Here is a 27,860-nt window from a genome sequence, read left to right as displayed (position 1 = left end):
GTTGACGCTCCTGGGCGCGGAGCAAATTCTCGCAAGACAAGTGCCCCACTGTGTGGAGTTTTGTTCGCATGTCCATGATGTACTGAATTTCATTTTTGCTGGAGCTCGGACCTTCCTCCCAGCTTTCCTTAATGACGTCCAGCACTCCCCGAGGCCTCCGGCCGTACAATAACTCAAAAGGTGCAAAACCTCCGGAGGCCTGGGGTACCTCCCGCATCGCAATCTTTAGGGGGTCCAGCCATTTATCCCAATTCGGTTTGTCCTCGTGCATAAATTTACGGATCATGGTTTCCAGCATTTTATTCAATCTCTTCACCAGCCCATCTGTTTGTGGATGATATACGTTGGTGCGGATGGCCTTAATTCCCAGTAATCCGTATAGTTCCTCTATCGTGTGTGACATAAAGGACGTGCCCTGGTCAGTCAGAATCTCTTTCGGGATTCCGACTCGGGAGATGACCTGAAACAGAGCTTGCGCAACACTCTTGGCAGAGATAGAGCGCAGCGGCACTGCTTCGGGATAGCGCGTTGCGTAATCCACCAGGACTAACACATAGCGGTATCCCCGTGCGCTCAGGTGAAATGGTCCGATGAGGTCCATCCCAATTCTTTCGAACGGGACCTCCATGAGCGGTAATGGGCGCAAGGGCGCCTTTGGGGTGGCCGCTGGGTTCACCAGTTGGCAGTCCGGGCAGGCAGCGCACCAACGGCGCACGTCTGCCTGGAGGCCCGGCCAATAGAATCGGACCATAACCCGATTAAGTGTCTTATCATACCCCATGTGGCCAGTCATGGGATTAAAATGCGCCGCCTGGAAAACCATTTCCCGGCGGTGTTTTGGCACCAACAACTGGGTGTATTCCTCCCCGGTCTGAGTGTCACGGCCCACTCGGTATAACCTATCCCGAATAATTGAAAAATGGGGGAATACCCGCGCTTTCCCCGGGCGCACCAGCTGACCGTCGATGTAATCCACCTGGTCCCAGGCCGCGCGTAAGGTTTCATCCCGGGACTGCTCGAGGGGAAAATCCTCCGTAGGTTGCCACCGGGGGGCCGGGGGGGCCTCCCGCGAAACCCCCGCCGGTTCCCGCTCGGCAGTATCGGATGATCCCGCGTCGCCACTGAGAACTGCACGGATACTCCCCTCTCCTACAGTCCGTGAACGCTCCCCCACACATTGTGTCACCAGATGGTTAAATCCCGGCCAATTTGTCCCTAAAATTACGGGGTGCGTAAGGTGCGCGCTTACGGCAACCTTAACACACAGCCCCATGAATACACCTAATTCTCCCCCGTGTCCCCTGCCTCAATGCCCGGGTTGAACCAGGTTTTGGTGGATCATGGACTGTTTGCAGCCCTAATCCACCATCGCCTGGTATGTACCACCTTGCACCCTTACCGGGACGCAGTACGTCTCCCCCAGATCGGGGGCGGGTGCTGGGGGCCCGACAACCTGCATCACCTGCCCCACCTCCATCAAGGAGAATTTCCGGCACACGTGTCCGGGCTGTCCACACCCCCAGCACACTGGCCCTGGTGTCCGAGGTGCCATCTGCGAGGGAAGCCCCCTCTCCCCAGCGGCGGTACCCTGAAATGAACAAGCAGAGGAGACATTATTGCCCCGTGGCCCCCCCCTTGCTGTGTATATATGGATGCGTGCATGGGTGTGTGTGTGTGTGTTTTTTTTTTTTAATGCCCGAGTGGGGGACCTGCCTGTTGGGTCCCGGGTGGCTCGGCCGTGCGTGGTCGCTGCTCCAGGGGTGTCCCCTCCTGGGGTGCGAGTCGGCGGCGGGGTGCTGGGGTGGGCCTTTCGGCCGCCAGGTGATCCTCCGCCAGTGTTACCACTGTCTTCACCTCCTGTGGTCGGTGGTATCTCACCCATGCGGCGGTCCTGGCCGGGATGGCATCGATAAATTGTTCTAAACATCTTTGGGTCTTGACCGTTGGGTTGGAGCCACCAGGTTGCAGCGTCCCTCAGCTGGTACGCTAACACGAAGGGCCGGTCATCTGGTCCCAACCTCATGGCTCGGAATCTCAGGCGGTGGTCTTCAGGGCTGCTGCCGACCCGATCCAGTATGGCGTGGCGTAGGTTGGCGTACTGCATGCGGGCCGCCGTTGGGAGACTCAACGCCGCCCGCTGCGCCTCCCCCACCAGGAGCGGCAGCTGTTTTACGCCCCATTCCTCTTCCAGGCATTTGCACGACGTCGCTGTGGCCTCAAAGACGTCTAAAAATGCATGGGGGTCCTCCGCCATGCGCTTCATGGAGGCCGTGGCCCCCCCTGCCGATGTCTCTGCTCTGCCCATCAATACCTGCAGCACCTGAGTCTGCTACTGGCTTGCCGCTGACACCTCGGCCAGCACTCGACCAAGCGCCTCCAGCGGGGTTGGTGCCGACATTCTCTTCTGTGGTCTGCTTTTCTGGGCGCCACTTGTGAATGTCTCTCTATTCAGGGTTCTTCTAGACCACAGGAACCAGCACAACCCTCCGATGCAGCGTTTTAAATAGTCTTTTATTTTTCTTTATTTTTCAAAGTCTACTGTTGCTTTTCAGCAGTCTTTATGTTTTTCTCTTTTCCCAAAGTCTGGGGTTGCTTTTCAGCAGTCTCTTCTGGGTTTCCTCTTTCTTGCTCTCCAGCCATCTCCCCACCATGGTCTCCGACCTTGCTAATAAAGGGACAGGTGATTAGATAACTCGTTCCAGCTGAGATATCCACTCACCGGTCTGCTGCTTCATCTGCACACACCCCGCCCGCAGGGAATTGATTGATTGATTGATTGAAACTTTTATTAGTAGATTGCACAGTGCAGTACATAATTCGTACAATTGACCACTAAATGGTAACACCCGAATAAGTTTTTCAACTTGTTTAAGTCAAATTTAAATTTAAATTGATTCATGATACAGCTATATACTATCATCTTAATAGAGCCATCACACAAGATAATCATCAGAGTATATACATTGAATTATTTACATTATTTACAATCCGGGATGTGGAGGGGGGGTTAGGTTTGGTTGATATCAACACTTCGGTCATCAACAATTGTATCATCAGAGAAATGGACATTGAAACAGTTTAGGACTGACTTGGTAAGATATGTACAGCAAGTAGTGGACATAGAGAGAGAGAGCGATCAGAAAGCATAAGAATAAGTATCTACATTTGATTATTTACATTTGATTATTTATAATCCGGGGAGGAAGAATGTGGAAGGGAGGGTGTTAGTTTAGGGTTGAAGTTGCCTGGAGGTGTTCTTTTAGTGCGGTTTTGAAGGAGGATAGAGATGCCCTTTCTTTTACACCTGTTGGGAGTGCATTCCATATTGATGTGGCATAGAAAGAGAATGAGTTAAGACCTTTGTTAGATCGAAATCTGGGTTTAACATGGTTAGTGGAGCTCCCCCTGGTGTTGTGGTTATGGCGGTCATTTACGTTAAGGAAGTAGTTTGACATGTACTTAGGTATCAGGGAGGTGTAGCAGATTTTATAGACTAGGCTCAGTGCGAGTTGTTTTACTCTGTCCTCCACCCTGAGACAGCCCACTTTGGAGAAGTGGGTAGGTGTGAGGTGTGATCTGGGGTGGAGGTCTAGAAGTAATCTGACTAGTTTATTCTGGGATGTTTGGAGTCTAGATTTGAGGGTTTTGGAGGTGCTAGGGTACCAGGAGGTGCATGCGTAATCGAAAAAGGGTTGAATGAGAGTTCCCCCTAAAATCTTCATGGTGCTTTTGTTGACCAGAGAGGAGATTCTATAGAAAAATCTCGTTCGTTGGTTGACCTTTTTGATTACCTTGGTTGCCGTTTTATCAAAGGAAAGATTAGCCTCTAGAATTGAACCTAGGTAGATGACCTCATCTTTCCTGGTGATAATAATGTCACCCACTTTTATAGTGAAGTCACTGACTTTCTTAAGGTTGATGTGGGACCCAAATAGGATGGCTTCCATTTTACCCAAGTGTATGGATAGCTTGTTGTCAGCGAGCCAGTTCAGCACTGAGGATTTTCTCCACCTGTGACTTGTCCGTGCCGGATACCAGCAGGGCCAAGTCATCCGCAAACAAGAACAATTCACAGTCGCATGCTGATGACATGTCGTTTATGTATATTAGGAACATTAAAGGCCCTAATATACTGCCTTGGGGGACTCCACAGCTTACTGAGAGATGGGGACACGGTGCCGTTCACCTCTACCACCTGTTTCCTCCCTTCCAAGTAAGATTGCATCCAGCTCAATGAGGTTTTATCAAATCATGGTGTCAAAGGCCTTCTGAAGGTCCAGCATGACCATGCCGCAGTATTTGCCTGCGTCCACCTCATGTTTGATGTGGTCGGTCAGATAGAGAAGGCATGTGTCAGTGGAGTGGTTAGCTCTGAAGCCAGGTTGGAATTTGTACATGAGTTTATTAGTGGCAAGGTAACTATCGACCTGTTCATAAACTATTTTTTCCATTACTTTTGGACCACGCCCCTTCCACAGATCTCTTGTCCTTTTCTTACGTTAAGTTCTGCTCTCAAACACTACTAATGAAGTAGAGAATAAACGTGATTACATCACAGAAAGTTCCTCAAACAAATCAAATGTTCAAACAAACATTTTACACAGCGATCACTGCAGACACGAGCCCGGTCCGATTGTATTCCACAAGATAATTACCTCCAAATTCTTCAGGACAACCTAAAATTATCAGCCCGGAGGTTGGGTCTTGGGCGCAGTTGGGTGTTTCAATAGGACAATGATCCCAAACACATGTCAAAAGTGGTAAAGGAATGGTTAATCAGGCTGAAATTAAGGTTTTAGAATGGCCTTCCCAAAGTCCTGACTTAAACGTGTGGACAATGCTGAAGAAACAAGTCCATGTCAGAAAACCAACAAATTTAGCTGAATTGCACCAATTTTGTCAAGAGGAGTGGTCAAAAACTCAAGCAGAAGCTTGCCAGAAGCTTGTAGATGGCTACCAAAAGCGCCTTATTGCAGTGAAACTTGCCAAGGGACATGTAACCAAATATTAACATTGCTGTATGTATACTTTTGACCCAGCGGATTTGGTCACATTTTCAGTAGACCCATAATAAATTCATAAAAGAACCAAACTTCATGAATGTTTTTTGTGACCAACAAGTATGTACTCCAATCACTCTATAACAATAATATAAGAGTGTAGAAATGATTGGAAACTCAAGACAGCCATGACATTGTTTTTTACAAGTGTATGTAAACTTTTGATCACAACTGTATGTACAATATATACATTTTAAATATATGAAAATAAAATATAAATACATTTGAACTTAAAAGTTAAGAATGATAGTAGTAATAATAGCAATGGATACATTGAAAATAACAGAATAAAATGTAAGAACTTTTAGTACAGTTCACGCTGTTCAGTTGCTCCACATTGCAGAACAAAGGACAGAGAGAGTTGACAGGAGCAGAGTCACAACCATATTCATAATTGAAAAACCAAACTATAAATATGTCAACAACTTTATCCATATATTTAACATTTCGGAATAAATCTACAAGCTTTTTTAGTGCCATCTGATGTATTTTTTGTGGTACTACTGTATATACTCCACTTTCACATCGCAAAGCTTTTTTGTGGCACGTATCAGGTAATAAAATCAAAGCAGTTGTAAGTGCACGCTTCAACATTATGTAGTTTCTCTTGCAGGATAAATATACGTCATAAAAAAACACTTAGAACAGCTCCACAACTTCACACCGCACACACACACACACACACACTCACACACACACACACACACACACACACACACACACACACACACACACCCTCTCCACTCCTCATCTGCACCGTGGCTTGACAAGCATGCGCCATGTCCATCCCTAAGGGGGCAGTTCGGGGTTTTGTTCCTTGACTTTCAACTCCTTCCTTCTCTCCCGGACCCGTCGAGTGGGTTAGACACATCAAGAAGCGGCTCCCATCAGAAGCTGCAGAGCGCTGCAACCAGAGACTCTTTTTGCCCCCAAGAGGATCAGTCGCACTGCAGCAAAGAGACAAGTGGACACTTTTCAACAAGATGCTGCTTCAAAGAGTCAGGTAGGCTTTTTTGGCTATTTTCATTGTTCTAATCATAGATGGTGCAGTCTCTGACACTTATTGTATCCAACTTTGCACATGCGATATTTGCTGGATTACTTTTCTTGCTGGTAATATTGAGGAACTTTCCCCACTATTGTGCTTTGCATATTACTTTTCATTCATTTCTGTATGAAAAAGGAGACATTTTTCTTTTAAATTTGTCATTGTAATCAAAAGCAAATTGCTCGTTAGAAATTGCATTACTTTAACATTCACAGGATTTTACTGTGAAATATAATGATACTGTGTTTTTACAGTCATTTGTAATGTTGCAGTGAATTTTGATTACAGCATTTTACTGTGAAAAAAACTGTTAAATGCTGTGAAATCATGGTAATTATTTTACAGTATGTCCAAAGCGCAGCCATTGAGTGGGCTCTGTGACCTCTGCTCATGGCCATGCAGGTGCATATACAGCGGGTATGGAAAGTATTCAAACCCCTTTTAAATTTTTCACTCTTTGTTTCGATGCAGCCATTTGCTAAAATCAAAAAAGTTAATTTCCTTTTTCGTTAATGTACACTTAGCTCCCAATCTTGATTAAAAAAAACAGAAATGTATAATTTTTGGCAAATTAATTAAAAATAAACTCAAAAATCCCATGTACATAAATATTTAGACCCTTTGCTCAATACTTTGTTGATGCATCTTTGGCAGCAATTACAGTCTCAAGCTTGGCACACCAATCTTTGGGCAGTTTCACCCATTCTTCTTTGCGGCACCTTTCAAGTGCCATCAGATTGGATGGAAAGTGTTGGTTTTCATCCAGGATGTCTCTGTACATTGCTGCATTCATCTTTTCCACCATCCTGACTAGTCTCTCAGTTCCTGGCGCTGAAAAACACCCCCACAGCATGATGCTGCCACCACCATGCTTCACTGTCGGGATGGTATCGTGCATGGTGATGAGCCATGCTTGGTTTCTCGTGGTCTGAGGGTCAAATATTTTGTTAAACTTTTTACTAAGAAATGGCTTCCGTCTGGCCACTCTACCATACAGGCCTGATTGGTGGATTGCTGCAGAGATGGTTTTCCTCTCTCCAAAGAGGACTGCTGTATAGCTCTGACAGAGTGACCATGGGGTTCTTGGTCACCTCCCTGACTAGACTAAGATGAATGCAGCAATGTACAGCGACATCCTGGATGAAAAGCAACACTTCCCATCCAATTTGATGGAGTTTGAGAGGTGCTGATAAGGGTATTGGGCAAAACTGCCCAAAGATAGGTGTGTCAAGCTTGTAGCGTCGTATTTAAAAATACTTTGTTGCTGCCAAAGGTGCATCCACAAAGTATTGAGCAAAGGGTCTGAGTACTTAGTTACATTTGATTTAGAGTTTTTTATTTTTAATAAATTAACAAACATTTTTACATTCCTGTTTTTGTCTGTACATTAATGAAAAATAAAAATAACTTTTTTGATTTTAGCAAATGGCTGCAATGATACAAAAAGAGAAAAAATTCTGTACCCACTGTAAGAAGATGGTTGAGTGGACCACTTTTAAAGTCCCACTGGTGGCCTCAGGTCAGATGTTAAGTCAGTGAAGCAAAACAGAAACTGAAAGCATGAGTTATGGTTTGTCATGCTTGAATTAGTTTCGATCTTGTATACTTTATATACCCTTTGAGGAGATTTTATTTTTAATTAGCTTCAAGTCCAAACAGGACATAAAAGTCCTTAAGTTTTTGAAGGGCGTAAAAAAAATGTTGGATTATTTTTTTATTTTTTTGCTGTGTAAACTTCAGTCCAAAATAAAAATATCAAACATGTAATGTTTATTAAATGATATTTTTAAGACCTTTTAGTCAGATAATATCACAGGTTTATTACATTTATAAAATAAGTCATGTTATACAAATGTGCTAATTGACAACTGTGACATCATTTGATAAAAAGTCCTTCAAAGGGTTAAAAAAAACATTGGGTATTTTTGTTTGTGGATTGAGAGATTTGAGCAAAAGGATGTAGAAAACAATCCAAAAAGTTTAATGCTCTTTGAAGAAAAAAAAAAATCTACTTTTTTTAGGCTTTGGTGTTTTGTTGTGTAACTGCCAGTGTATAGTACACCTGTAAAAGGTAAAAGTTAAAATTTAACATTAAAAATCACTCTTGGGAAAAATCATGCAGAATATAGTAAGACAACAAAACCATCCATCTTCTTCTGGAAGATGGAGACAACAAAACTGATGGGCAAAAATATAGTAAAAATTTATTAAAAGGAGAAAAAAGCCAGACTAAAACAAACAAACAAAAAAAGATGATTTAAGATTACAAAGTGTTTTTATGAAGCGTAATTATATATTTGTTTTTTAAAAAAGGCAATGTTAAACGAAAAGATATTGTATAATTTTGTAAAATCATTGCAATAAAGTAGAAAAAAAAAGAAGTGAAGTTTGAAAATATTGAGTAAAAATATAATTATTTACTATTATTATTATTTTATTATTAAATATATGTGTAGGCCTGTATGTGTCAGCTATAGCCTACTGAATGTATGGTATATTTTTTTATATTTGAATTATTAAATTCAAATTTAATTATATATATACATTTTACATATCTTTACTGTTTCATTATGTAAAATGCATTATTTGTATTATATTAATATATGATATGCATATAACAAAAACAAAATGTCATAAGGAGGTTAAAGTCATTTTCAATTGTCTATTTGATTGAGCTCAAGTGCTTTTAAACATTTGCCACACCCTCCACTGTCCATTTATTCGTTCTGGGGCGCCTCCTTTCTTTAGAGGCACTCTAAGGACAACCTTGTGTGCTGAGAATTTATACTATTACATAACATTACTGCAGTGTGGGATTGGGTTATTTCAGGTGATAAACAGCTGTAAAGTTGACCTTAATATTGGGTCCTGTGGCAGAATTGACTTCTAGCCCTAAAGTCTAAATTTTATTGTCCAAAGCTGTAATCAGTCTCCTCCTTCTGTATTTTGCCCTCTTTGCCAAAATACCGCTGACAAGCTTTTGGTGCCCCAAAGCGAAACTGATGCAATGAAGGCACCACAAGCCTTTCATGATATCTGTAAGCAGAGAAAGAGAGAGCGACTAAAGCCATTCTCTGTTTGGTTTCAAACCAAAAAAGAGCAAGTGAAAAGAAGAAGAGGGGACCAAAAAAAAGCAAGCAAGTGTGCCAGTGTCCGTCCTTTAATCCCCCCCACCCCCCGGAGGCTTTCAAGCTTTTTGTACGGGGCAGCACAGTGCGCAGCTGTCCTCCTGGCCCGCTGCTCGCTTTCTTTCTGCTTTTCTTGTGGAGCATACTAATAGTGATAGCAGCTCGCAGCCCACCCAGCTGGCCAGGAAACAAGACAGGAATTATTTGTCTTTCAAAGAAGTTCTTTCAGTCCCACACTAGTTATTTAGAGGAGTTGTGTTTGGGCCGTCTCAGAGAAGTCATCAGTGCTTGTAGCGAGGGCCCGCTGCTTATATATATATGTATGCATATATGTACAGTACAGGCCAGAAGTTTGGACACGCCTTCTCATTCAATGGGTTTTCTTTATTTTCACGACTATTGTAGATTGTCACTGAAGGCTTCAAAACTATGAATGAACACAAGTGGAGTTATGTACTTTACAAAAAAAGGTGAAATAACTGAAAACATGTTTTATATTCTAGTTTCTTCAAAATAGCCACCCTTTGCTCTGATTACTGCTTTGCACACTCTTGGCATTCTCTCGATGAGCTTCAAGAGGTAGTCACCTGAAATGGTTTTCACTTGACAGGTGTCATAGTTTTGATGCCTTCCGTGACAATCTACAACGTAAATAGTCATGAAAATAAAGAAAACGCATCGAAATGAGAACGTGTGTCCAAACTTTTGACCTGTACTGTATGTGAAGATGATCAGTCTTTTGCAAGTGCAATGATTTCTTACATACTTCAATACCGTTATTTTAAGCAAATATTTTAGTTTGGCAGTTATGTTTCTATTGTTGCTATGTTTTTCACAATTCATAGTGAGTCATCCACTGTCTTTGTCTCCCTGGGTGGAGGCGAGGCCGCTAGCATACACACACACACGCACACACACATAGAGAAGTTGATTATCCCGATCATGCCCAAAATGGAATCAGTTTGAAGTTGAGGCCACCCACTGTTTTTGTCTCTGTGGGTGGAGGCGGGACCGCTAGCATACCTGTACACCCACAGACACACAGAAGTTTAGCTTGTAATAAATCACCAAAAATGATTCCCGGGCGCGGCCACCGCTGCTGCCCACTGCTCCCCTCACCCCCCTAAGGGGTGCTCAAGGGTGATGGGTCAAATGCAGAGAATAATTTCGCCCCCCCAGTGTGTGTGTGACAATCATTGGTACTTTAACTTTAACATAAGCGTAAGGTGACATAGTAGAAAAGTTGTTGTTCCTTATCCCTTTTTGGACATTTCCTGAAAGTTTACTGAAAATCCCCCCATAACTTTAATGAATTTCGATGCATTAAAAACATTTATATTAACCATCAGTAAATCAATGTATGAATGGATTATTCCATAGATAATTCCATCTGATCTACTCTAATCAAAATTCCAACCATTCATCCAATGCATTCATGCATGCTTCCATAGTATAGTTCAGGCCTGGGCAATTATTTTGACTCGGGGGGCCAAATTTGGAGAAAAAAATGTATCTGGGGGCTGGTATATCCATCTATCTATGTATACTTGTATATACAGTATATACATATATATATATATGCATATATATATATACACACACATATGTTTACATATATACACACACACACACATATATTTATATATGTGAAATATATAATATAATTATATAATGTGTAAGCTGTGAAAATCTGCTTTACAGTATGTGTGCTTGGGTCCTATTTTTAGGAACATTAATACAAAACCTCACAATAATGTCTGATTGAGTGCTAAAAACGTTATGACAGACTGCCTTAAAAAACAGAATGGAATTGTACATTTTTTACCTGAATGAGACACTCAGAACGTACATGAAAATAAAGAATGTGGGATTTACATAATTAACTATGACCGATAAAACACTGAATATTGACAACATATGATCGTCACACCCCTTCTCGATCGACATGTTTTACAATCAGGCTAAACGCAACAAAAATGCAACAAACACAGCGAAATATGAACGCGAAGGGTAAAAAAAAACCCACCTACAATCTGATATATCTGATATATCACCAAGCTTTAGAACTTTGTTGTAAAAACCCGCATTTCAGGCTGACCGCTCTGGAAACACTCTGTGGAAATGCACCCCACCCACACGGCTTGGTGCCTCGTCTGAGCTGCTGTGACTTAGATTACCATAGTAACCAGTATATCATGCAAAAGCGCAGATTCCAACCATTGAAATACTTTGTATAGTTCAAGACTTGCGGTTATTTGAAAACATCACTGCACATCATAATGGTAGCTACAGTTTCCATCTTAATGATCTAAAAAAATTATTTGGGAATGTCCGGCGGGCCAGATTGAAAAGCTTAACAGGCCGCATGCGACCCCCGGCCTTAATTTGCCCAGGTCTAGTGTAGTTCATCAGTGTGTAGCATAATGAGGGTCGTTGGTGTGCATTGGCATTGTGCTGAGGGTTGCCTGAGGAGGTTGTGTGAGGACACAGCGAGCATACGGACGCCGTTAGCTGCCTGCTAGCTTAATAACAGGGCTAGACTGGTGCCATGGTTGGAGCCGTGGCTGCCTGCCACTGGCCTGAGACGCTGTGTCATTTCGCTGCCGGAGGACGCGGATGGCTTGCGGTCTGCATTGAGGAGCCTCAGTTTTGAGACTTGCAGTTTGCTCTCAGCGCCGTGTCTTGCTGAGGCTTGAGAGCAACTTTCTTAGCCCAGCAATTCATCAGGTAACTCCATTCGTTAAATGATGTCACATCGTGATATCGTTTCAAGTTCAAGCAGCCAAGTACAGGCTGTGCAATAAATCAACGCTCTTTTCCTGACATGGAAGCATGTTTATTTTAGCGCTTTGTGTTTTGGTGCTGGTCCAATCTTCCGCACTAGTCCTTTCCCTCAGAAAGAGTTTGTCTTCTCTCTGTCACATTTTTTATTTTAGTATTTTTCAAGAATTGTAAATGAGTGTGAGAGGTGGCACCAGAGTGTATTGTTGTGTGTTGTCCAAAATATATCCTTCAAGGGATCATATTAGGGTTTTTGTTCTACCTTTTTTTCTTTACTTCCTTGTGGTCTACATCAGTGGTCTCCAACCACTGGGCTGCGGCCCGGTACCGGTCCGTGGATCGATTGGTACCGGGCCGCACAAGAAATAAAAAATAAATAAAAAATAATTATTTTATTTTTTTATTTTTTATTAAATCAACATAAAAACACAAGATACACTTACAATTAGTGCACCAACCCAAAAAAACCTCCCTCCCCCATTTACACTCATTCACACTCATTCGCACAAAAGGTTGTTTCTTTCTATTATTAATATTTCTGGTTCCTACATTATATATCAATATAGATCAATACAGTCTGCATGGATACAGTCCGTAAGCACACATGATTGTATTTTTTTATGAAAAAAATAAAAAATGAAGTTTTTTTTTAAAAATAAACCATTGTCATTGTATGGAAACAACGAAATTGGACAACAAAACAACCTACATAAAATAGTCTTAAGACAACAAACAAAATAAAACAATTTAAAAACATAATAAAATGTTAGAAACATATTGCACAGTAGATCTCTATCAGAGGTAAGCAAGTTAATAAAGTGGTGAGTGTTCAGGTACGTGCAGTGTTTAGGGAAATAACAGCTCTAGGATAGAAACTGTTTTTCAATCTCTTTGTCCTTGCTTTGATGGTCTTATAACGCCTCCCTGAGGGCAAGAGTTCAAGCCAGTGGTGACCTGGGTGGGATGAGTCCCTGAGGATGCTGCTTGCTCTCCTGTTGCAGTGTCTCTTATACAGGTCTTCTAGAGATGTAAGAGGACATGCAGTGATCCTCTGGGCCACGTTCATATGTTGTCAATATTCATTGTCATAGTTAATATTGTAAATCCCACATTCTTTATTTTCATGTACATTCTGGGTGTCTCATTAATTAAAAAAACGTAAAATTCCACTCCGTTTTTTAAGGCGGTCTGTCATAACATTTTTAGCTTTTAATCAGACATCATGGTGAGGTTTTGTATTAGTGTAACTAAAAATCAGATATACCGGCCCCCAGACACATTTGTTTCTCTAAATTTGGGCCCCCGAGTCGGAATAATTGCCCAGGCATCATTCCCAGGCCTGATTTATTCCACGGGCCGACAGCTGAATAACCCTGTATTATATTTGTTTTTGCTATCCGTGGGTTTGTCTCCGAATAGTCTCCCGGTAAATGGTGAAAAAACGTGAATAATGAATGCATACATAAAAATGCCCATTTTTCTATGAATAGCCCGATAGAGTCCTCACACACTTGTTACACACATTTTAAATTGTAAAATGTATAGATACTTACCATTAATGAACATAGTACTTTCTATATTTTTACTCGTATGCTTCAGGTTGAAAATATGTATTTTTTGTGGGGGAAAAAAGCAATAATTGGTGGGGTTTTAGCCACAAAAGAATAGTGGTAGCTGCTGCATCACAGACAGGCTGGGGCACACTGTAACTCTGCAGATACCACATACAACAATGTAATATTAAGGGCCCGGAAAAGAAAACATAAATGTTAGCAACACTAGCATAGTTATATGAGCTACAATGCCAACATTACCCCTACATTTTATTAGCAAAGTTATAAGGGGTTGGGTATGGAACATTCTCCCGGAACAGTCCAAATTTTTAAACGTCGATTCCTTTTTTCGATGGTCAGTCCCCAGACCGGAAGAAATAGCTGCCGGCTAGCAGCTAGCTTTGACTGTCCAAACACAGTGTGTAGCCGCTCCCATAAGTCAATAATCCTTCATTGCGGAAAATACACTAAGTTTCTTACTAGTAGCATAATCATTGGAGGACTATAAGATGGGGCTAAAAATGTTACCCACAGATTTAGAGCAAGCAGGAGCAGGCAATCACTAAACCAGCTTGAAACAACGCCAATAAATACAAAACCCAATACCAGGTAAGTTGGCACGTTGTGTAAATTGTGAATACAAACAGAATACAATGATTTGCTAATCCTTTTCAACCTATATTTAATTGAATAGACTGCAAAGACAAGATACTTAACGTTCGAACTTGTAAACTTTGTTATTTTTTGCAAATATTAGCTCATTGGGAATTTGATGCCTGCAACATGTTGCAAAAAAGCTGGCACAAGTGGCAAAAAAGACTGAAAAAGTTGAGGAATGCTCATCATCACTTATTTGGAACATCCCACTGGTGAACAGGCTAATTGGGTGGTGGGTGCCATGATGGGTGCCATGATTGGGTATAAAAGCAGCTTCCATGAAATGCACAGTCATTCACAAACAAGGATGGGGCGAGGGTCACCACTTTGTGAACAAATGCGTGAGAAAATTGTCAAACAGTTTACAAACATTTCTCAACAAGCTATTGCAAGGAATTTAGAAATTTCATCATATAAGGTCCGTAATATCATCAAAAGGTTCAGAGAATCTGGAGAAATCACTGCACGTAAGCGGCAAGACCGAAAACCAACATTGAATGCCCGTGACCTTCGATCCCTGAGGGGGAACTGCATCAAAAAACGATATCAGTGTGTAGAGGATAACGCCACATGGGCTTAGGAACACTTCAGAAAACCACTGTCAGTAACTACAGTTTGTCGCTACATCTGTAAGTGCAAGTTAAAACTCTACTATGCAAAGCCAAAGCCATTTATCAACAACACTAAGATGGACTGGTGCAAAGTGGAAAAGTGTTCTGTGGTCTGACGAGTCCATATTTCAAATTGTTTTTGGAAACTGTGGACGTTGTGTCCTCCGGAACAAAGAGGAAAAGAACCATTCGGATTGTTCTAGGTGTAAAGTTCAAAAGTCAGCATCTATGATGGTATGGGGGTGTATTAGTGCCCAAGGCATGGGTAAGTTACACATCTGTAAAGGCGCCATTAATGCTGGAAGGTACATACAGGTTTTGGAGCAACATATGTTGCCATCCAAGCAACATAATCATGGACGTCCCTGCTTATTTCAGCAAGACAATGCCAAGCCACAATCAGCACGTGTTACAACAGCGTGGCTTTGTAGTAAAAGAGTGCGGGTACTAGACTGGCATGGCTGTAGTCCAGACCTGTCTCCCATTGAAAATGTTTGGCGCATTATGAAGCGTCAAATATGACAACTGAGACCCCGGACTGTTGAACATTTAAGCTGTACATCAAGCAAGAATGGGAAATAATTCCACCTGAAAAGCTTCAAAAATTGGTCTCAGTTCTGTTGTGTTGTTAAAAGGAAAGGCCATGTAACATTGTGGTAAAGATGCCCCTGTGCCAACTTTTTTGCAATGTGTTGCTGCCATAAATTCTAAGTTAATGATTATTTGCAAAAAAAAGGACGCTTCTGAGTTCGAACGTTAAGTATCTTGTCTTTGCAGTTTATTCAATTGAATATAAGTTGAAAAGGATTTGCAAATCATTGTATTCTGTTTTTATTTACGATTTACACAACGTGCCAACTTCACTGGTTTTGTACGTAGGTGCCTAGTACAGTTTAAGAAGTGTAGATGGAACCGCATTACAGCAGAAAGTAATTCGATATTACAGGAAATTAACAAGTAGGTTAATACGAGTGGAGAAAGAGGGTAATAAAACAACTAATGTGAGCTGTTACTGTTCAGTGGCCACTACCAGGCATACAGGTTAGGGGAAGACGGATCGATCCATAAATCGGTAGTGTTGATACCAATGGTAATATCAGTACATGATCGATACTCGTGTGTAAGATTGATATTTTTACTTTCCCAAATCTTTTTTTTGTGTGTGTGTGTTTTTTCTATTATTGTTTCCAAACACTGAAGGACTTTGACAGCAAAAACCAAACCAGGATTGTTCTGTTATATTGTTTAATAATTGTGTACTATTGACTTACAAATAATTGTATCGAATAAAAGAAAATAAAGAATTAATTTAAATATTGTGTTGATATGATATGATATTGATATGACACTGTCAAAAGCACTCACCATTAGTGAATTAAAAATAAAGATTGTTTTTGGAAACTGTGCATGTCATCGGTATCTGCTGATTTCACTCATGGAATCAGCAACAGAAAAAACAGTATGTGTACATTTTATGTGCAGCCCTCTGAAAATAGTTTGGTATTAATGCTACATAAATTTGGATCGGGGTTAAATAACAAAGTGAAACGTTTATGAAAGTGTACTCCTGTGGAAAGACACTTCATAACATATATATTCAAGTTCAAAAGATTGGTATCTATATACAGCTTGAAAATAGCCCCATAAAAAATGTATAGTACATTTTTCACCCTGCTTTTTCAAATAATCGGAATCGGGAATCGTTGATAGCCGGATTTGTCCAAATTCAAGCACTGCCCAGCCCTAAACATAATGCTAGGTTCGCCTGTTTGCTGAAGAAGAAAAAAAACTAATTTTAAGTTCCCATATGTGACAGATAGTTGGCAGAGCTTTAGAATTTGCTTTAGGATGTGGTGCAAAGCCTTAGGATTGTAAGTGTTTCCCTAATGACGTCATGAAACCCCGTAACTTCAAAAAAAGTGTGTTTGAGCTGAGCAAACAACTGGGGGATAGACTATCCCAACATTTGGTGCTCATAAACAATCTCTGGAGGCGCGTATTGCATCATTAAAACTACATTTTTGTATATCTTAATTTGAGGCATAAGCTTTGTCACCTACCTAGGTTCCATTCTAGAGGCTAACCTTTCCTGTGATAAAATGGCAACCAAGGTAATCAAAAAGGTTAACCAACGAACGAGATTTCTCTACAGAATTTCCTCTCTGGTCAACAAAAGCACCTTGAGGATTCTGGCGGGAACTCTCTTTCAACCCTTTTTCGATTACGCATGCACCTCCTGGTACCCTAGCACCTCCAAAACCCTCAAATCTAAACTCCAAACATCTCAGAACAAGCTAGTCAGGTTACTTCTAGACCTCCACCCCAGATCCCACCTCACTCCTACCCACTTCTCTAAAGTGGGCTGGCTCAAGGTGGAGGACAGAGTTAAACAACTTGCACTGAGCCTAGTCTATAAAGTCCGCTACACCTCCCTGATACCGAAGTACATGTCAAACTACTTCCTTAACGTAAATGACCGCCATAACCACAACACCAGGGGGTGCTCCACTAACCACGTTAAACCCAGATTCCGAACTAACAAAGGTCTTAACTCATTCTCTTTCTATGCCACATCAATGTGGAATGCGCTCCCAACAGGTATAAAAGAAAGGGCATCTCTATCCTCCTTCAAAACCGCAACAAAAGTTCACCTCCAGGCAGCTACAACCCTAAACTAATATGCTAATAATCAAATGTAAACAATCAAATGCAGATACTTTTTCTTTTTCTTATGCCTTCTTATCTCTCTCTCTCTCTCTCTCTCTCTCTCTCTCTCTCTCTCTCTCTCTCTCTCTATGTCCACTACTTGATGTCCATATCCCCCCCGCACCCCTCCACACCCCTGATTGTAAATAATGTAAATAATTCAATGTGATTATCTTTTGTGATGACTGTATTATGATGATAGTATATATGATAGTATATATCTGTATCATGAATCAATTTAAGTGGACCCCGACTTAAACAAGTTGAAAAACTTATTCGGGTGTTACCATTTAGTGGTCAATTGTACGGAATATGTACTTCACTGTGCAACCTACTAATAAAAGTCTCAATCAATCAATGTTTTTGTCTGTAAGTTATACAAGTGTTAGGGGGTCAGATATGAGAGTGAAAATGACCTGTCTAGACAAATCCGTTTAGGAAGCGGGACTATCTCAACTGACACCTCCTTAAGTTTAAATATCTGTGAAATTGGAACCTGGGAAGGAGAAATAATATGTCTTTATTATCTTTATATCCCTTCACACCATTACTGATGGGATGTTCTGCCTCCTTGTCTCCACAGACTTGTCCTTCTCCTTAGTGTGGTTTGTCACTTGACTCGAGCCTTTCCCACCCAAATGCCATCTGCATATGGTCAGTAGTCCTCCACCATTAACACTACTAGTTTAAAGAATATGATGTTATTGTTGTGGTATATAGACATTGTCCTTGATGTTCTTTTTGCAGACGACATCCCTTCTCTCCAGGTGAACATTTCCCACTCCGGCGTCCTTTTCGCCCCACTGGGCCGATCCGTCGTCATCCCCTGCTTGGCGTCCTCCACACCTAGAATGCTGCCACGGGTGAAATGGACGCTGTTGTCCGGCGGGCAGGAGACACAAATCTTAGTGGCGCGAGGCGACAGGGTGAAAGTAAACGAGGCGTACCTAGGTCGTGTGGCTTTGCTCAATGATTTGTCCTCCCCCAGGGATGTGTCGCTACGCATCTCAAATTTACGCTCCAGTGACTCGGGTCACTATCGTTGTGAGGTGCAGCAGGGCCTGGAAGACGCCAGTGATCTTGTCCAACTCAAGGTCAAAGGTAAGACGATTAAAGATGCATTATGCTGCTGATGAATTGTTCTTGAATGACACTGCACGTGCGTGTTTGTGTATAGGTGTTGTATTCCACTACAGGGATGCCACGGATCGATATTTCCTCTCATTTCATCAGGCCAAGGCAGCTTGCAAGGCCATTGGGGCACAAATTGCAAATGGGAGCCAGCTTTGGGCGGCTTATTTTGATGGTTATGAGCAGTGTGACGCAGGCTGGATAGAAGACCAGACGGTCAGGTACTGTATGTTTGGATTAGTGTTGTCCCGATACCAATATTTTGGTACCGGTACCGGTACCAAAATGTATTTTGATCCTTTTCTAAATAAAGGGGACCACAAAAAATGTCATTATTGGCTTTATTTTAACAAAAAAATCTTAGGGTACATTAAACAAATGTTTCTTATTGCAAGTTTGTCCTTAAATAAAATAGTGAACATACTAGACAACTTGTCTTTTAGTAGTAAGTAAGCAAACAAAGGCTCCTAATTTAGTTGCTGACATATGCAGTAACATATTGTGTCATTTATCATTCTATTATTTTGTCAAAATTATTAAGAACAAGTGGTAGAAAAAATTATTAATCTACTTGTTCATTTACTGGTAATATCTGGTTATTTTCTGTTTCAACATGTTTTATCTACACTTCTGTTAAAATGTAATAATCACTTATTCTTCTGTTGTTAGATACTTTACATTAGTTTTGGATGATACCACAAATTTGGGTATCAATCCGATACCAAGTAGTTACAGGATCATACATTGGTCATATTCAAAGTCCTCATGTGTCCAGGGACATATTTCCTGAGTTTATAAACATAATGTAATTTTGTTTTAAATGAACGATTTTGTGATGCTATAAAATATCGATGTAATCAAAGTAGTATCGACTAGATACGCTCTTGTACTTGGTATCATCAAAGTGGATGTTGGGTGTAGATCCACCAATGGCGTTTGTTTATATAGTAGCGTCCCGGAAGAGTTGGTGCTGCAGGGAATTCTGGGTATTTGTTCTGTAGTGTTTATGTTGTATTGGTGAAAATATTCTCCCAAAATGTGTTTGTCATTGTTGTTTATTATGGTTTCACTATATGGCACATGTTTATGACAGTGTTGGCGTTGTTCATACGGCCACCCTTAGTGTAACATGTATGGCTGTTGAGTAAGTATGCACTTCATTCACTTGTGTGTAGTGTGTTCAAAGTTGAGTCGGTCGTCCTAACGGTTGATGATTGGTCACAGAGTACTCTTGTCTTGACTTTGTCAACTTCAGACCTTTTTAACACGTCAAAAGTCATGACTCTGGTGTAATGCGGTGAGTAGTGAAGCATATGTAGCTATCATTTGTCCTACAGGGATGATTCTTAAAATAAATGTACTTGACTTGTCTCCATGGAGACAAGGATTAATGATTTAGAAGGAGTTACTACACTGCAGACTGCAAATAGTCATTAGCTTGGGGGACCGGTAATTTTTAGAGGCGGTATAGTACCGAATATGATTCATTAGTATCGCGGTACTATACTAATACCGGTATACCGTACAACCCTGGTTTGGATACCTGTACAACCCTAGTTTTGATACCTGCAAACATCAGAGTCACGAAGAGTTTGGTGATTTTTTTGTTCACTTTTGCATCAGGTACCCCATCCAAAACCCTCGTGAAGCTTGCTATGGGGACATGGACGGGCAGCCCGGAGTGAGAAGCTATGGACTAATGAATGCAGAGGATCGTTATGATGTGTATTGTTATGTAGAACAAATGGATGGTATGACATACAACCCCTGGCCAACTCTTGCAAGATTAAACAAAAAAAATCATTTAAAATGCAATTTCAGGGGAGGTGTTTCATGACCCCGTGCCACAGCAGCTGTCCTTTGAGGGGGCCCAGTCGTACTGCAGAGCCGCAGGGGCACAGCTGGCCTCAACGGCGCAGCTTTACGTGGCATGGAGCGAAGGTCTGGACCACTGCAGCCCCGGCTGGCTGTCTGACGGCAGCGTGCGCTACCCTATCAGGACCCCAAGAGAGCGATGCGGAGGGTCTCTGGCAGGCGTCAAGACCCTGTATCGCTTCAGTAACCAGACTGTCTTCCCAGAACCGTCCAGACTTTTTGACGTATTTTGTTTTAAAGGTGTGTGTAGCGGATGCCTGAACAGTTGTTGGAAAAACCTAGACTTAAAACTTGAAGAACAAATCAAATGTCTATTCTTATGTATTCTTTTTTTATTACAGGTACAGGTGATGGAAAGGATTCCACTGTAGACAGCACCACCGATGAGCCAAGGAGCCTGGAACAAGATGTTGTTATTCTGAAAGCAGAAGAGAGCGTACTACTGCTCGGCCAAAACTCAGAGCAAGTAGAACGAGAGGCTCAGAGTGTGCTTGAAACTATCCCCCTCTATCCTCCAGCAAAAGAAATTGACATAGATGAGCACACATTTCTGTCCGACAATTCAGAGAATCCCTTAAGCACCACGGTTACTTCACATTTCCTAGGACCTCTTGACAGGACTTCATCTTCGACAGAAACCTATGACTATGACTCTCAAAATACAACAGGACTGATAAACGGTACTACCCAAAGCACAGATTCCTACCAGAACTTTACTGAAGTAGAAAACACAACAAGGCTTCCTAAGTTTAATGGCACTTATCTTCATAATTTGCCAGAACCAGACACTATGGCCAAAGGGCGCACACCGCCATTAAACAGGGGAAAGGAACAACTGGAAACCAACTTATATTTTAACAGTACCGAGACTCAAGATGAAATCCTGCAAGCTCCCCCTGTCACTCAAACGGTGAAACAAGTGGAGAAAAGAGAACCTGCATCACAAACGACTGAACCCCCTGCAGATCTGACATCTTTATGGATTCCAATGAGCGGCTCTGGGGATACTTCTCAAGGTACAAACTGCTGTAATTTTGTTAGTACGTTGATGCTGTGATTCAACCTTGAAAAATGCTGCTTTTCTTTCAGAAAGTCGTCAGGAAGTGACCGTTTTCAAGCTAATCTCAAAGACAACCACCCACCAGCCCCCTGTGTCAACTGGCAGTGCCCCTCCAAAGTCGTTCACCTCTGTTGCAGATCCAACTTTCACATCTAGATCCAGGCATTCTCACACTCTTGGCTCAGATAATCTCTTAAAGTCCATTTCTACACTTACAGAGGGAAGCACAAGCTTAGAAATTGAAGACACCTTAGATAGCATTGAAAGGCAGCTTCTTTCTACTGGGGCTATCCGTTTAAAAGCAACCTCGTCTACTACTCAATATCAGGAGAGGCTTACTGAATCCATCACAGCACTCTACCAGCCATCTGGTCACAGAGCGCTTTTTGACGTATCCACCACCAGTTATGAAGAAACAAGTGGACTTGAACCTGATATGATCACAGCACAAACCAGCGATCATATTACATTTAACTCAACCGTCAAGGAGAAGGTTGTCGAGGATGCTACAGGGACTCCGGCCATTGAAGAAGTTAAGGTTGTTCACATGTTTGCACAGAATTTTAGACCCAACAAAGCTTTTGGTAAGGAAGAAGAGAAACACCGTAATGCCGCTGCAAACTCCAAAGAAGTAACGACAATGTTTGACGAGGAGGCTAATGCTATTCGAAACCCAAGTGGGTCTATCACATCAATTAAATTTAAAGAAAGTGATGCTACTGTAAATCAAAAAGAAGTAGCAGCTACAACAACACCAATATTTGAAGTGGAGACTAAAGCTATGCTAACCCCCAAAGAAGGAACTGAACGTACACCAAAATTTGAAGAGATTTTTAATGATTCGCTAACCCACAGAGAAGTTAATGTCACACTATCATTTAAAGAGGCTACCGCTACTTTAGACCCAAAAGCAGAACCTACAGTAGCACCTACGACTGTGTTGCTAACGCCCGAAGAAAGATTTGACATTACCCCTATATTTGAAGAAGAAGCTAAAGCAATTCAAAGTCTTGAAAAAGTAGCTAAAGGAACCCAAAGTCTTGAAGAGGCAGCTAATGTCACTGCTAACTCTGAAGAGGTAGATACGATAACACCAGTATATGAAGAGGAGGCTAAAACTACGCTAAACCTTGATAAAGTAGGTCAAGTAACACTAAGATTTGAAGAAGTAACTAATGCTACCACTAACTCTGAAGAAGTAGGTACCATACCAACATATGAAGAGGAGGCTGAAGCTATACTAAACCTTGATAAGGTAGCTGAAGTAACACTAAGGTTTGAAGACGCTGCTAGTGCTAGCGCTAGCTCTGAAGAGGTAGGTACCCCGACACCAGCATATGAAGAGGAGGCCAAAGCTATGCTAAATCTTCACAGAGTAACGCAAAGATTTGAAGAGGAGGCAAATGTTACCCCTAACACTGAAGAGGTAGGTACCTTAACACCAGCACATGAAGAGAAGGCTACAGCTATGCTAAATCATGATAAAGTAGCTAAAATAACGTTAAGATTTGAAGAGGCAGCTAATGTTACCGCTAACTTTGACGAGATAGATACCACAACGCCATTTTATGAAGAGGAGGTCACAACAGTTCCTGAAAAAGAAGCTGAAATTATCCCATTCTCTGTACATCTTGTTACTCCAACCTTTCAAGAGAAAGTAATCACAAGTTCCGAGGTGGAAGCTAGCGCCACCCCCCCATTTAGCGAGGACACTACAGAGGCCACCACCCCAGACGACGACACTTCCACTGGTCTGGCGTTTGACGAGGAGATTACCGTCTTTCCTCTAGATCCCAAAACATCTAACTGGGCTCTGCTGACCACCACAACCGAACCACAAGAGTCTCAGAAGGATCTGGAGATTAGCGCCAAATCCTCATCTCTCTCATCCACAACAGCTCTACGATCCCTCTCAGCTGCAGAGGCCACCAAGATGGCCGCCGTTAGAACAACAACATGGTGGTCCAAACGCACTTGGAGCCCTACCACCGCTACACCCAAAGTCTTCAAATGGACACCGGAGCCCCAGACAGTGACAATGATGAATGTTGACTTTAGCCCCACCCAGACTCCAACCCGCCATGTTTTGCCCAATGAGAAGGCAGCTGTGGGCAGTAAAGTAGGAATAGCAGGTAATGCTACAATAGCTCTCATCAGCCTAACTGTGCTCTTCTTGTCCTTGGTACTGATGCACTAAAACTCCCCATCTGCTTCTCTCCTACGCTGGCCTGCCTTGTTCTACATGTTTCACGTCTGACTCCACCTTCTTGTCCTCCCAAAAACTTTTTCCCCTCTTTGTGACCCCAAAAGGACGTCTTCATTTGACACACTGTCCTGTCTTGTTTTGTGTAATGTCTTCCTCTCTATCCACTGACTTCTGTGAAGTATTGTAACAGTACAGTGACATGTTTGTCAATCCATGTTCCAATTGCACTGCAACCCCAGTCCGGAAGTAACCTCATAAGGGACTCTGGAAGACACGTTGAGTGTGTGAATGTCTTTTAATGCTATTTTCCTCAAGTTTTAAAGTTGTAGTGAAAGCACACAGCATTATGTGTAGAAACACAATGTTGTTGTACAGTCATTTTGCTGAGTATTTTTGCTTATAGGTGCAAAAAGGATAAACATGTGCTACTCATGCATCTATGTGTCAAATCTTTTAATTTGTGGGATTTATTTTGGTGTTCTCCAATTAGTGTTCAATTAAACGCAGAATCTCCAATAGTCGCTGGGTGTGTGGTTTACAAAACTAAATATTCTCTAAAGCAACCTCGTAATGCAGTTTTTATTATCCCCATTAAAGGACAGTAGCTGCATTTGAAGTATCGTGAGCCGCTTAAATTACCTCTGCATAGGCTTTAACGGACCACATTATGGAATATGTAATGCTCGAAAAGAGTTATGTTTTCCTGTCCACTTGCTCATGCACTCCTAACCATTAGTTTAAAAAGTTAACATACTGTATCAGTTAATTATAGATCAGGGGTGTCAAACTCATTTTCTTTAAGGGGCCGCGTTGCAGTTATGGCTGCCCAGAGAGGGCCGTTGGTACAAAACCCAATACCAGTGAAGTTGGCACGTTGTGTAAATCATAAATAAAAACAGAATACAATGATTTGCAAATCCTTTTCAACTTATATTCAATTGAATAGACTGCAAAGACAAGATATTTAATGTTCAAACTGAAAAACACGTTTTTTTTTGCAAATAATCATTAACTTAGAACTTAGTGGCAGCAACACATTTTAAAAAAGTTGGCACCGGGGCATTTTTACCACTGTGTTACATGGCCTTTCCTTTTAACAACACTCAGTAAAAGTTTGGGAAGTGAGGAGATCAATTTTTGAAGATTTTCAGGTGGAATTCTTTCCCATTCTTGCTTGATGTACAGCCTAAGTTGTTCAACAGTCCGGGGTCTCCGTTGTGGTATTTTAGGCTTTATATTGCGCCACACATTTTCAATGGGAGACCGGTCTGGACTACAGGCAGGCCAGTCTAGTACCTGCACTCTTTTACTATGAAGCCACGCTGTTGTATCACGTGACTTGGCATTGTCTTACTGAAATAAGCAGGGGCGTCCATGATAACGTTGCTTGGATGGCAACATACAGTATGTTGCTTTCAGCATTAATAGTGCCTTTACAGATGTGTAAGTTACCCATGCCTTGGGCACTAATACACCCCCATACCATCACAGATGCTAGCTTTTGAACTTTGCGCCTAGAACAATCCGGATGGTCCTTTTCCTCTTTGTTCGGGAGGACACAAAGTCCACAATTTTCCAAAAACAATTTGAAAGGTTGAAACGGATTTGCAAATCGTTGTATTCTGTTTTTATTTACGATTTACACAACGTGCCAACTTCACTGGTTTTGGGTTTTGTAACTCAATATACAGTATGATAACATGAATGTATAATTACATATTATTATATATTACACAATTGCATATGCATTTATTTATTATGGATAGCTTGCTTTAAAATCCTAAGCCAAGGTGACAAGCAGATGTTTAAGTATTTATTTTTGATAGACAAAAAAAATGCTCGTAATATATTGTTGCATTTTCAGGTAATATCAAAGTTTAGAACAGTGGTACTCAAACTTTACTAACTACCACCTCGGAAAACACTTGGCTTTCCAAGTTGCACGGTAATGACCATCATTAAAATACAGTCACGTCGTAGGCCTAAATATTCGTGAAAAACAAGGCTTTTTATTTTTATTTTTTTACAAGTGTATGTAATATTTTTGGTCACTGTAACATTACACACAGTTAGAACTGTAACACTGTGTTTTAATATTTAATTAATTGATTCTTTGGTGTACCTTTTAGATAGAGCCCACGTGTCACCAGTTTGAGAATCTCTCTCTGCACTGGGGAGTGCTCAGAGAGTATTCTAAGGGTATCGGACTGTCTGATTGTGGCGGTCCACTCCCTGTACGATCTGTGTCAGAGCTTGGTCCGCACTGCTGGCAGTAAGTCGGACCCGTTTCCAGTGATGGTTGGACTCCGCCAAGGCTGCCCTTTGTCACAGATTCTGTTCATAACTTTTGTGGACAGAATTTGTAGGCGCAGTCAGGGGGTTGAGGGGATCCGATTTGGTGGCTGCAGGATTAGGTCTCTGCTTTTTGCAGATGATGTGGTCCTGATGGCCTCATCTGACCAGGATCTTCAGCTCTCACTGGATCGGTTCGCAGCCGAGTGTAAAGCGACAGATGAGAATCAGCACCTCCAAGTCCGAGTCCATGGTTCTTGCCCGAGAAAGGGTGGAATGCCATCTCTGAGTTGGGGAGGAGATCTTGCCCCATGTTAAGGAGTTCAAGTTCCTATGAGTCTTGTTCACGAGTGAGGGAAGAGTGGATCGTGAGATCGACGGTGCGGCGTCTTCAGTAATGCGGACGCTGTATCAATCCGTTGTGGTGAAGAAAAGGCTGAGCCGGAAGGCAAAGCTCTCAATTTACCGGTCGATCTACGTTCCCATCCTCACCTATGGTCATGACCTTTGGTTTATGACCGAAAGGACAAGATCACGGGTACAAGCGGCCAAAATGGGGTTCCTCTGCCGGGTGGCGGGGCTCTCCCTTAGAGATAGGGTGAGAAGCTCTGCCATCCAGGGGGAGCTCAAAGTAAAGCCGCTGCTCCTCCACATCGAGAGAAGCCAGATTAGGTGGTTCGGACGTCTGGTCAGGAAGCCACCCGAACGCCTCCCTAAGGAGGTGTTTAGGGCACATCCGACCGGTAGGAGGCCACGGGGAAGACCCAGGACACGTTGGGAAGACTATGTCTCCCGGCTGGCCTGCGAACGCCTCGGGATCCCCCCGGGAGGAGCTGGACGAAGTGGCTGGGGAGAGGGAAGTCGCAGCTTCTCTGCTTGGGCTGCTGCCCCCGTGACCCGACCTGGGATAAGCGGAAGAAAATGAATGGATGGATAGACGGTTTAGAATATAAGCAATTGTGTGCAGTACATTTTTTCCATTAAAATGTTAAGAATAAACACATTTAGCCATACAGATTGAGTGCTTTATTGGCGCACATTATTTCGTGGGTCACGTAAAATGATGTGGCGGGCCAGATCTGGCCACCGGGCCTTGAGTTTCACACATGTGTTACAGATAGTTTTCAAAATTAGTGCAAAATGACAGCCTCTTCAAATGTTGCCCATTTCCTTTTTTATTTACATTTTATTGTATTTGTTTATTGTATTAATATTTGTAATTATTAGGATTTTGTACTTGCAATTAATACTCAGACTAAAGTTATAGAGTATTCCCGGTATTTTTTTCTTTTCTTTATTTGTTATTCGGCGTTTTCTGCGTAAACAGGTCACATTTTTAACAATATTATTTGTTTATGAAGCATGTATTTGCCACAAGCTTTAAATATAGTGTTAATATCCTTATGGTAAAGTGATGTGTTGGGACAATGCACTTCAGTGGACGAGATGGTTCCCAACACTGAGATGACATGTGAGATCTAAAGGCCAAAGGGGATCTCAACCTTCCTTGAAATAAGCGCAAATACATGAAAAATGCAGTTTGAGGTCAACTGACCCTATGTTGTGTTCCAGATGCTTGCGTCCATGACCCCTGTCTCAACGGGGGCACCTGCATGGAACAGGACGGACAGATCCAGTGCCTCTGTTTGCCGACTTATGGAGGAGACCTCTGCGACATGGGTGAGTGCAAGGCCATTCTCATGCATTCAAAGTACAATCTAAACAAAATACTTCTCCCGTTGATACTTTCAG

At 42.0% G+C, this 27,860-nt stretch overlaps 1 protein-coding gene across 3 annotated transcripts in view; it reads left to right on the top strand.

Moving 5' to 3' along the window:
• The window catches only part of LOC133649686 (brevican core protein-like), a 38,765-nt gene that overhangs the window by 4,452 nt on the left and 6,453 nt on the right, over positions 1 to 27,860 (top strand). Inside the window, exons 1-10 of one of the 3 annotated variants that reach the window (XM_062046335.1) lie at positions 5,910 to 6,063; positions 18,128 to 18,198; positions 18,292 to 18,645; positions 18,722 to 18,896; positions 20,299 to 20,426; positions 20,497 to 20,790; positions 20,892 to 21,230; positions 21,330 to 21,566; positions 21,640 to 23,742; positions 27,681 to 27,788. In XM_062046335.1, coding sequence (XP_061902319.1) covers positions 6,044 to 6,063; positions 18,128 to 18,198; positions 18,292 to 18,645; positions 18,722 to 18,896; positions 20,299 to 20,426; positions 20,497 to 20,790; positions 20,892 to 21,230; positions 21,330 to 21,566; positions 21,640 to 23,742; positions 27,681 to 27,788 — 3,829 coding nt within the window. In that variant the 5' untranslated portion in view covers positions 5,910 to 6,043. Of the gene's footprint in view, positions 1 to 5,909; positions 6,064 to 18,127; positions 18,199 to 18,291; positions 18,646 to 18,721; positions 18,897 to 20,298; positions 20,427 to 20,496; positions 20,791 to 20,891; positions 21,567 to 21,639; positions 23,743 to 27,680; positions 27,789 to 27,860 lie in introns of those variants that run through there. The other 2 variants (XM_062046334.1, XM_062046333.1) reach the window with 2 other exon arrangements.

The sequence above is a fragment of the Entelurus aequoreus genome, linkage group LG05, assembly GCF_033978785.1.
Source record: "Entelurus aequoreus isolate RoL-2023_Sb linkage group LG05, RoL_Eaeq_v1.1, whole genome shotgun sequence".
Lineage (NCBI taxonomy): Eukaryota > Metazoa > Chordata > Actinopteri > Syngnathiformes > Syngnathidae > Entelurus > Entelurus aequoreus.
Note: the sequence above shows the minus strand (reverse complement) of the source record. Positions and strands in the feature narration are given on the sequence as shown.